The 11510-nt window shown below is 42.8% G+C and overlaps 1 protein-coding gene across 1 annotated transcript; it reads right to left on the bottom strand.

Annotated features, from left to right (window-relative positions):
* Positions 1–4835: 4835 nt before the first annotated feature.
* On the bottom strand, positions 4836–7659 carry K441DRAFT_682275 (TrkH-domain-containing protein; the record flags this gene model as incomplete). Its single annotated transcript, XM_067651556.1, has 5 exons — positions 4836–5359; positions 5451–5646; positions 5727–6078; positions 6399–7199; positions 7439–7659. The coding sequence occupies 5 exons, from the start codon at positions 7657–7659 to the stop codon at positions 4836–4838; spliced, it is 2094 nt and encodes a 697-aa protein (XP_067497386.1).
* Between the last annotated feature and the right edge of the window lie 3851 nt (positions 7660–11510).

Below are 11510 nucleotides of genomic sequence, written 5' to 3'. Positions count from 1 at the left end.
ATCTCTTGCCGTACTGTCTTTTACGCGCCGTCTTATATCCTTAATTATTCTATAGTAACGGCTGTAGAATATAGCCTCGCCGTTAACCCGCTAGCGTGCCCCCTAGTAGTAATTAAGAGCTTTAATTAACAGCCTACCTACTAGCCCTAAAGTCCACTTAGTCTAGAGCTAGAAGACTAAATTACCGCCTTAAAGTATTTTATATTTCCTTAGCGGCGCCTATAGGTTAAGAATAAATAGGAGAAATAGTTAAGTATTAGCTTATGCCTATGCTAGTAGGGGCGATGCGGATATAGTAGACGGCTAAGTAGGTGGTGCGGATATTATAGATAGCTAAATAGGTGGTGCGGATATTATAGATAGCTAAGTAGATAGTACGGATATTATAGACGGCTAAGTAGATGGTGTGGATATTATAGATAGCGGCTAAGTAGGTAGTATAGATATTATAGATAGCGGCTAAGTAGGTAGTATGGATATTATAGATAGCTAAGTAGGCGGCGCGGATATAGTAGACGTTATAGTAGGCGGCGTAGGCTTGCCTAAAGGTAGATATATAGACTCCGTAGGCCCTATCTAGATACCNGTTTTCCCTTACTAGATCTATATAGGTATAAATAATGCTAATAACCTTTNTATTTCGCTAAGGCGTTCTAAAATTATCTATANGTNTAATTAAACCCCCTTTATCTTNGAGATCGCGGCCTTATATCTTAGCTTAGCTATAGCCTTATAAGTAGGCCAGTATTTCTATATTATTAGCTTATTTAGTATAACTACGTTAGCTAGTAAGCTTTCTACCTATATAGTAAACCTTTGGTACTCCTTATAGCTAAAGAGGGGGTTCTTTTATAGGGGGTAGAGCGGGAACTACTTGCGTAAGATTATTAAGTCCTGTAATAGGATTACCCTAAGCGCGTAGAGAAGGCATAGAAATTCTAAGCCTATAAGGTTAAGCCGTATAACCTTATTATTAGCCCTACCTAGGTAGTAGGCCTCTATGCGTTTTAGCTAAACGTTAGTCTTAGGCTATATCTTTAAATAAAGGGCCTTCTTTGGCACCTCTTATGCGTAGAGAAGAAAGTAGCCCTTTTCTTCCTTTAGGAAGCTAGTGATCGACCGTATAAATATATAGGGTAGATAGCTAAGGTAGGCTCCCGTTATCGCGTCTATATTTTAGCGTCTGGCCCGTCTAATTTAGGTCTTTTTAACGCCGCTAAGCTCGGTATACCGGACGCTCTACTTATAGGCGCTATAGGTCTTCTCCTTTAAGTAAATTCCTACCCCCTAGAATATCTTTTTTATTTATTTAAACTGTATATAATAGCTTAACGGCCGTTGCGGTACTTTAATACTGCTAGGGAAGACGTATAGGTTATAGTAGTCCTCTAACTACTAAAAGGATGGGAAGCTCTTAGCGCTATCTTTACTCTAGCGGTTAAAGAAGTAAAAGGCTACTATAAAGAGGGGGTAGAGGATAGGGTTAGCGTTCCGTATATAGCCTATATACTTAACCTTGCTATACTAATTCTGCTTCCCTTATATTATTAATATAATTATATATAGCGCTAACTTGTCTAGTTTAGGCCCTTTATTCTCTAGTTTAATAAGAATAAGATTAGTAAGCTAAACGTCTTATCTACTTTTACTATAGGTAATAGTAGTATAGCCTAAGGAATAGGTTAGAAAACGGCAGTTGTATAGACTAGGTAGGGTATATACAAACCTAATAAATACTTAGCTATAGTTTAAAGGTAAGACTTAACTAAACCTAGTATCTTAGAGCCCGTCTCCTAGCACTAAGTAATTACCTTTTTAAGCCCTTTAATGTTGTAGCCGCTAGTAATTATAAATAGGCCTTAATTAATAAAGTTAACGCGTTAAATCTGGTTTTTATTATAGCAGACGCTATCTAGTACTGCTAAGAGCTTTACCCCCTATAGCGGCTGTGTAGTTTTATTTTCTAACTACTATATGTAAAGCTTGGTAATAATAGAGACGTAGCTATTTATAACTGAGTATTAGACTATCTCGTTAAATAGGGCGTTTAGGGCCTCCTCGTCCCATATCTCCCCTTCCTCCTTTATAGCTTCCTCCCCTATACCTGCGGCTGCCCCTACGGCCGCCCCTATAGCTACCCCTATGGCTGCCTTCCCCCCTAGCTGCCTTACCCGCTTAACTATCTTCTACCTCTTCTTTACCTACTTGCTATCTTTCTATATTTCTTTTTGTTTTAACTTCCGTTTTTAATAGCTAATAGCCTATAATTTTTAGTTAATAACTTACTGCTCTAAAAATAGGTAAAGCTTATCTTCTGTTACCTAGGCGCCGTTTATATTACCTTTTAGTTTTATACACTAGTCTTTTTACTCTTTCTACTTTAGCTTATACGCCCTTATAGTATTCTTTAAGCGCTAGGCCTTATAAATATTATATAGCTATAACGTCTGGGCCTTAAATTCGTTCTAAAGGCTATAGGAGGAGGGGGAGGAGGAGGTTAGGGGGGCTTTTTTTGACTGCAAAGTAGACCGTAGGGTAAGAAGATTCTTAAAAGACTTTATCTCCGTAAAAGGTTAGGGGGAAGATATGTAAGCGTGGCGTAGGTATAGGTAAATAAAGCCACTAAACGCGTAAATATTAATAGAGGAGGAGAAGAAGAGAGCTCTATATTATAGAATTAGAATTATAGTAGGCCGTTTTATATNAAANTAGAAGCCCNNTNTAAGCTAGGAGCTAGCGCGGGCATAAGAATAGGAAGAGGGTTAAAAAATGGATTGTCGAGGCAACGATGAGGTTGAAGGCGCGTGATGAGGTCCTCTATACTAACCTAGTACTAACCTAGGCCTTAAAAACGCGTCCAAAAAGTAGGGGCCACCACTAAAAGGGGGGGGTGATATTTGGACGATATGTCGCGGACCTTGGGGGGTCGTGCGTAACCCGAGGTTATGCCAAGCCTAACCCCGACCTCCGATACCTCAATGTTTCTTATTAGGCGACGACTCTTCCATTATAACGCTATATCTCGACCCTTTTATAACATCTAGTTATTATAAAATTACTATAAGGTAGGAGCTCTTTAATTTCTCTATCTATTGCAATAAATAACGACGTCGTGGCTATATTAGTTAGTCGTATTTTCATTAATTATATTTTCATCGGTCGCAAAAATCGTCAGTCGCAAAACTCGTCGGTCGCGATCTTGCCTCGCTGCTCTGCTCAAAGCTCTGCATGAGGCTCTGCTCAAAGCTCTGCATGAGGCTCTGCTCGAAGCTCTACACGAGGCTCTGCTCGAAGCTCTACACGAGGCTCTGCTCGAAGCTCTGCACGAGGCTTTTCTCGAAGCTCTGCACGAGGCTTTTCCCGAAGCTCTGCACGAGGCTCTGCTCGAAGCTCTGCTCGAAGCTCCATACCTTATATACTTCTCTACGTCTAATTATCTCTAAAATACTACGAGCTAAAAGCCCTTTTTCTTCTCTATCGCCTCTATATTATGGCGATATTGTAGCTCTATTATACAAGAAGTTAGATATAGGTAGTCGGTCAGTTTTAATCGCAATCTTGCCCCACTGCCTCACTGCCATACCTTATATACTTCTCTATGTCTAATTATCTCCAAAGTAGTACGAGCTGAAAGCCCTTTATCTTCTCTATCGCCTCCATATTACGGCGATATTGTAGCTTTATTTTATAAGAAGTTGGATATAGGTAGTTGGTTGGTTTAGTTAAACATTTATTTTAGAAATCTAACTTACGTTCTACGACGATGTATCTCGCCCCTTAGTATTCCTAGTAGGGGGTTATAATTTATAAATATATAGATATAATTACCTAAAGAATCTATTACATTAATAAAATATATAATAACTCTTNTAGTTAGGACGTTGCTCGTAGAAATACACAAAATTTGATTTTTAAAACATTNATTTCTCACCAAAGCGACGCCCATAAGTCCTCAGACGCTCCGCAGAAGATTTTGCTGGGTGACAGGGGTGCGCAGGGGGCTGATATTAGTGCGCTATTTTAATTGGTCTAGGAGTTAGCAGGAGGTCTGTGTCACCGGAATAAATCTTTTGCGGAGCGTCTGATTCATGAGATAAACCCTAAGGCCATAAGCAGAAGAGGTCTCCCACTCTAATGTTGTCTGGAAGCCTGGGTATCTAGCTATAGGGGCTATATGCACCCCTATTGCTAGATTACAATACTAGGTTAAGCACCCTATCGGACGAGAAGATCCCCCCAGCGGCTATGCCTCTTCGGCGGAGCGCGAGCGGATATTAAAGCAATTACGCATAGGACAGAGACTAAGGCAAGGAGCTAGGGGCAGGCATATAGCATTCTACGGCAATCTATAAGACGTGGAAGCGTAGTTTAAGCGGCAGATAGGGCAAGACAGGCATTTTAGATACACTCTCCCATAGGACTAAGTCTCAGAGCAGCGACCTAACGGTGTTTTTCCTCCCGTTAATGCAGTACAGATGTTATCTAAAGTATTACCTCTCACGTTTCCCCTGGGGATTTTTTATTCACCTACCTAGCTAGTGCAAGTCTGCATGGACTCTTAGAGGACCGCATCAGACGTTAAACAAGAGACAATAATAATAATATATAAGCTTAATCTTTGGACCATGAGAGGGCGAAGCCTTCTATAGAGGTGACTAAACGAATGTATTCACTCGCTCTGCGAGGTGGTGTGTGGTAAGGTAGAGCTGAAGGCTCTATATGAAAACAGTGTTCCCGCACGGACCACTTGCTCTGACGTTGCAAGGGATCCACTTCATACCCAACACCATACCCAACACCACCCGTCAAGTTGTCAATATACCCCAGACAAACAGCTACACGACCCCCCCGTGACCAGCCGTCTTCTCCAACCGAATCTGCGCATCCTCCTCCTCCGCCACATGCAGATTCTCGCCAGGCAACAACACCGCCTTATCAATTGCAACTGGCAGTCCCCTGTGCCTGCCTCTAATCATGACTGCGCACAGGACCAACTTACTAAGCTTATGCCATCCGCCGCAGAAGCTATATTCCTCATTCGGCAAGCCGACGCTGATGCCGACACAGCCGTACCCGGACACGACCTCGAAGATGACGTTGAAGACACTGAACACGGCAGGGTTGGCCTCGAATTGCGAGCTCTCGATTACCATTATCAGGAAGATGGCAAGCGCGAGCCACCAGGTGTCGTGCGCCAGCTGCGCGCGGAGTTGCTGCCGCACGAAGTAGGATTTGGTCTGCTCGAATGGCCGCCCCTTCATCCTGTGGCGTAGCTTGTGGAAGAAGGAGAGGGGGGGAGGGGCGGTTGCGGGATAGCCCGGGTCGTCGGCGTAGATGCCGAGGCTGCGTTCTTCATAGACTTTGGGAAGGATTAGCCTAGGGTTGCGAGAGATGACTGGCAGGTGGGTAGGGGATGAAGAAAACTTAAGGTATTAGGAGGGGGTGTGTACCGTTGGAGTTTCGGATCGTTATCACGACGGGGTAGACGTTGATATACATCATGACGACATAGAGGACCTGAAGGCTTATCCGTAAGGAGGAGATGGGGACTACGTAGAAGCCGCCGCTGCGGACAGCACAGGCTTGGAAAAGGCCGTCTAGGACTTCAAATCCTGCGGGTAGCGAGGTGACGGCTTTATTCCCGATCTAAGTGAGGGTAAGCTTATATGCTGTGACCATAAAAAGGTGAGAGGGTGTTGCTGAAGAAATCCTCGAATAGTCCTCACATTTAAGATTTCATATGCAGCCCAGTCGACTCCATTGAGGCTGATAACCAAAACTAGCAGCCACCAGGTGTGCAGGGAGGGAAAGAGGTTGGTATAGCATCTTCTCGGATGATCTAGCAGGAATTGTAAAGTTTTTCGGGGCTCGCACCAAAACTCGTTATCGGGCATCATCTTGAGCAATGTCCAAACGATTAGTCTCAGAAAAATGGGATAGCAAGTATTGCCAGCAAGAATGAGAAGGCCCATGGTTATAAGCATGTAAGCGGATGTCTGATATGCGACCATGTTTGCATCGAGTAAGCTCATGCCAGAGTTGTTGAATGCGGATACGGCGTTGAAACTTCCCATCCACCTTAAATGCAAAGTTAATAAGAGGAAAACCCATGAAACAGGACTATGAGAATGAGACCATAGTTATCAGATATATAAATGCGCTTGAGATATGATCACAGATAATGATAAATCCACAATCGGTCATCAACCCGCTAGCTGGGTAAGGAGATGTGACACTGTAAAGCTGTGAATCTTTCTAAAGCCATAGCCTCATGGCTGGGGTGTAAGGGGAAGAAAGCGGATTGAAGAATCCTATGACTGATATGAAGAGGGCGGTATCATGAGCCAAGGAAATCTCAAGATAAAGAGAATGATCAGGAATCAATATGAAGTACATACCATGGGTTTAGGCCATTCTCCCACGAAGGGCCAGGCCTAACGTGTGCCACGTACGCACCGAGACCTAAACATCCCAGAAATTGCCAAAGAACGAAGTAGATGGGAACTATCCAAGCCAGGAACTGAATTGCTCTGTACTCGCAACCGCCTAGTTTTTCCCTCTCGGCGTTAGTCAGGTGATGAAACTGTGAGTTACGCGAGATGTAGCCAGACGAAGGGAAAGGTAAATATGTCCTTGCCCGCTCGCCGAACGAGTGTGGCGCGAGGCTTGGCGTCAAGTCCGGCAGACTTGGACGAGATCCGAATCTAACTCTGGCGGTGGCATTTGAATGTGCACCAACACCTTGCATTGAGAGAAAACGATTGTGACGGCGCTCAGGAGGGCCACTACCGTCAATATCGGACTCATCTGGATCAAGATGAATGGAATTTCCATTCTCACCTTCATGTCTTATTGTTCGTGTCCGGCCTCGAGGTTCTTCTTCTGTAGGTCGGGAGACGTCAATTGCGAGATTCCCAGAGTCTTCTATAATACTGCCGGGAACGCTAGTTCTGTTGTCAGACCTTGCAAATCCCTTTAAAAAACGGCTGACTAGGGATAATGAACCCCACAAGCTCTTCCTATGTTCACGCTTTCGTCGCTGCTTCTCGATAACGGATTTGAACCTTTTCTCAAATGCCTTTTTCCGGATCTGGACCACAAAGGCAGACACAAATATAGCGGAGCCAAGTATGATGAGCATAAAGAGCATGAATTGTTGAAATGTGTTTAAGGTGGAGAGGTTGATTGTATTCAAGCCTCTATGAAAGATTAGCAAAGTTCTCGAAAGCATAAGAGACCAAGTCCAGCTTAAGAGACGCCAAAGGTTATAGAAATCCGTGGCTGGAGCCCCCGTAGTTGTGTACGTTAGTCGATTTCACGCGGCAATCCGTGTACAGAGCTCGTGTCTCAGCCAGAGGGTTTTCGTCCGATTGAGCAGAATATCCATTGTCTCGTGATCCAATGATACCAATTCATGTGAAATATATGATTGACTCACGCTAAAGTCATTGCGCTGACGGTTAAGAAGAGAGAGTCGGTAAAGCTGACGGTCCTTGGAGGAGTCGAAGCTCCCCAAAATATGAGAGCGCTTAGTAGGCATGTCCCGATGAAGTATATGTAATGAACAGTGACAAAATTCAAGGGAGGCAGGTTTTGGTAGAGAGTACGGGCGACTCGACGAAGAGGGCCAAGGCTAGGTGGTAGGTTGAACCATCCCATCGTGAAGGACGAGGTGCAACTCGGAGCATGGTAATTGAAGGAGCCGTCGTGTTAACTACGAGATGCGGGAATGGTACAAGGACAGCGTACGCAATCAGACGAGTTCTTTCGGTTCTGGCGGCATTTTCTATGCGGTGGAGGGCAATGCATGGCGATGTTGTCGAGTGTTTGAATTAGAGGTGTTGGTTTAAAAAGAGGTCCTGAACACCAAAGATCCAATAGCAATAAAGCCTTAAAGCCTCTTTTTAAGGCCTTAAAGCCTCTTTTAACCCTTCGAGGTTTGCTGCCAGTGTTTGTCCCTTCCCCTTCGCCCAAACACAGGGGTGAGCTACCAAATGGATGAACCGAGCAGCACCTCCTTTAGAGTCGCCCTCGGACGCGCCGCCCTCGGACACATCCTCGGCGCGTCGCCCTCGGGCGTGTGTTATCCCTCCCTCGGGAAACACCAAAATCAAAAGTACGCGTGTTACCTACATAGATTCAATTAATACATATTAATCAACAATGTCTTCCAATCGCTGATATAGGCTTTGTTCCACCGACTCAATATTCATATTGAGCGATTCAACTCCAAAGATTGTGTATTGTCACACAGGGACGCAGGCGTATGGTGGTGTGTGTGGAGACTCCATAAGGTGGAGTCGTCACGGAGGCAGTGCGTCCAATGGTCAGCGACGCTGGCAGCGTAGCTGCCAAGAAGCTGATAATGTAAGCAGTCAGCCAGCAGTCAGTTAGTGTATAGAGTAGTTACAGTCAGTTAATAGTCGGTCAGTGATAAGACTACAGCGAGCTGACAGCTCGCTGCCTTTGTGGTAAGAAAAGGAAGATTTGGTGGTGTTTTGAAGCTTTTGGCAGGGTTCGAATTTTCGGCTAAAATTTCTCAGTAAGCGACTCCCACGGCAAGGGCAGACTGAAGGCGCACCCACTAATACTAAAGTGTTACTAGTCTCCATCTAAGAAGACGCCACTCTATTTTAACCAATCAGCTATCTACCGACCTTAAGTCTACCCTGCTGTCTGAGGGCCTTTGGTGTGGAACTCTATGGCGCTTAACTTTAATTTTCACAATTTTGTATAAGAGACACTCTCTCCTGTATAATTAACCTAATAAGCTAACAAGTTGAGTTAGACTAATCTCTTCTATAATTAATTACTTTTTTACGATAGGAATACTATTTTCTCACGAGTTACGCGCCTCCGGTACTTAGGTAGACACCGACGCGTCCCTAGCTAACGCAGCGCTGATATATACTAGGAAGTCTTATAATCGGCTCTATAAACGACTCTATGAACGGCTCTACAATCGCCTATATAATCGTTCGTACGAATGTCTCCACCATCGTCTCTATAAACGTCTGCACGAACGTCTGCACAAACGCTTACACGGGCTTCTATACAAAGTTGTTTACAAGGCCTTTAAAAACAAGCCTAAGTATAAGCTCTATATAGAGAAGCTCTATATAAAGCTCTGCACGACGCTCTGCTTAAAGCTCTACTCAAGGCTCTACACAAGGCTCTGCTCGAGCTCTATCGAAGCCCTATCGAAGCTCTGCTCGAAGCCCTATCGAAGCTCTGCTCAAAGTTCTATTGAAGCTCCGCTCGAAGCCCTGCTCGAAGCTCTATCGAAGCCCCGCTCGAAGCCCCGCTCGAAGCTCTGCTCGGAGCTCTGCTTGAAGCTCTGCTCGGAGCTCTGCTCGAAGCTTTGCTCGAAGCTCTGCTCAAAACTTTGCTCAAAGCTCTGCTCGAAGCTCTGCTCAAAACTCTGCTCGAAGCTCTGCTCAAAACTCTGCTCGAAGCTTTGCTCGAAGCTCTGCTCGAAGCTCTATCGAAGCCTTGTTCAAAGCTCTATCGAACCGTCTGGTGCTTGACATTTTGGGATTCGGGACCATCCAACGTGGCTCCGGAGCTGTGGGGTGGTTAGGGTCGGTATGAGTTTTATTCGGGTAGTATATAACTAGGTCTTTTGGGGGGGGGGGTGGTCGGGGGGTGCTTCGAGGGATCGAGAGAGGATTCGCGTAGTCGACCCAACAAGACGCGTCAAGAAATTAGCTAAAAGGCCGTCGAAATCGGACTCTGCACCTGTACGAGGTGACGGCTACGAACCTGCTAGTCTTTGGATTCAGCAGAGCCGACGCAGAGACGTCTCACAGCGTGTAGGTAGGGGCTGGTGGTGGTCGTTGAACATTATAGGCGGTAGTGAAAAGTTTTCACATGGGGATGGTAAGATCTCGAAAACCACTACTATTGGTACCCCTTTATAAAACAGCTACTACTATACCTCCTACTCTAGGCACCTATATAATCCTTAAGGATACAAGATGGACTCCTTTAGGTATAGAGTATATACTATTTTACTTAGGGCTATATCTTTTAGGATATCTTTTAGGCTTATTAGCAATATACACCTTTCTAATTCTTTATTGTTCTACTATTTAAAGGCTCCTATTTTAGAGTATATTTTAAATTTTACTTTTATAAGCTAAGGGTATTTAAGGATAAGATTATTGCTTATAAAGTTTGCTGCTTAGAAAGGTTATAGGCTAACTACCTTAGTGCGGTTATATATATTGGCTATTAATACTATAAGCTTATAGGCACTATATAGTTTAATCTAATGCTTATCTAGAAAGCCTATAATAGGTTTCCGCCACTTTAGTAATAGGATAAGTTTATACTCTTCTACTAAATTATATTATATAAGATTAATTTTAGCGCCACTATTATATAGTACTTAGAACTAATATACCTCGCCTATAAGGGGTACTATTTTTAGCCTAATAGTAATATAGAGGGTCTCTTCTTTTATGTCTTGCCCTAGTTATAGCTAAAAGAGGTCTATAACTTGGGGTTTTTTTTAGATTGTTAGTATAGTTATTACCCTATTGATTTTTTTAAATAGGATTTACCTCTAGAGAAGTTTTCTCTTAACTTTTTAAAGTGTTTCTGTAAAGGTATTAAATAGGTATTAGGTTAGCCCTAGGAGTCTTTCCCATTACTTAAGGCCCCTAACTTTAACCCTTTTAAAGTTCTTTTTAAGAACGGCTTCTTTAAAGGTTAGGTCTACTCTATATTACTACTAAAGTGCCTACACTTTTAGTAAACCCCTAGCTTTCTATTAAAAGAGGTCTAGTTCTTTACCATATCCTTAGCGTTTAGAACCGCTTATTTAAAATTAGTATATATAGTAATCTACAATAGGGCTTCTACGCGCTTTATTTTATTATAAATTACTAACTTTATTCTAGCCTAGATAAATCTAATCTTTTCCTTCTTATAGATGCTGCTGTTCTTATTTTTAAAGGGCTTTAAATCTATCTATTAAGTATAAGTTTTTATAAAGTTTATAAACTAGCAGAAGTCTTAACGGTTTAGCTATATACTATAGTAACGCAGAGGATTATAAAAAGAGATTATAGATTAATATCTTAGTAGTTAAAAGACGGCGGTAAGCTAAGGTCCTATATACTAAATTCTATACTAAAAGGTTTTATAGAACTATACTAGGAATACCAAATTGCCTATACTACTTGTAATTAATTATAGACTGGCGTAAAGGCTTAAATATAGAGTTATAGTATATTTCCGGTAGGCTTCTAATAGGTCTCCTAATAATTCTTATATCTTTTCTCTAGTTATATTTTTTCCTTATTAAGGTTTTTAGGAGTTTAAAGTAGGGGTTAGATAGATAGATAATATATAGTAATATACCAATATTTCTCCAAACCCCTTCTGGGACGAGCCCTTATAATCTTCCTCTACTATAAGGTAATGGCAATTAGGGGCTAACTGTAAGAAGGGGGGGGGGCAATATAAGGGATATTATTACAGTTACCTTAGGTTACCATTAGGAT

The sequence above is a fragment of the Cenococcum geophilum genome (genome assembly GCF_001692895.1).
Source record: "Cenococcum geophilum 1.58 unplaced genomic scaffold K441scaffold_78, whole genome shotgun sequence".
Taxonomy (NCBI): domain Eukaryota; kingdom Fungi; phylum Ascomycota; class Dothideomycetes; order Gloniales; family Gloniaceae; genus Cenococcum; species Cenococcum geophilum.
This window is presented reverse-complemented; position numbering and strand designations above follow the sequence as displayed.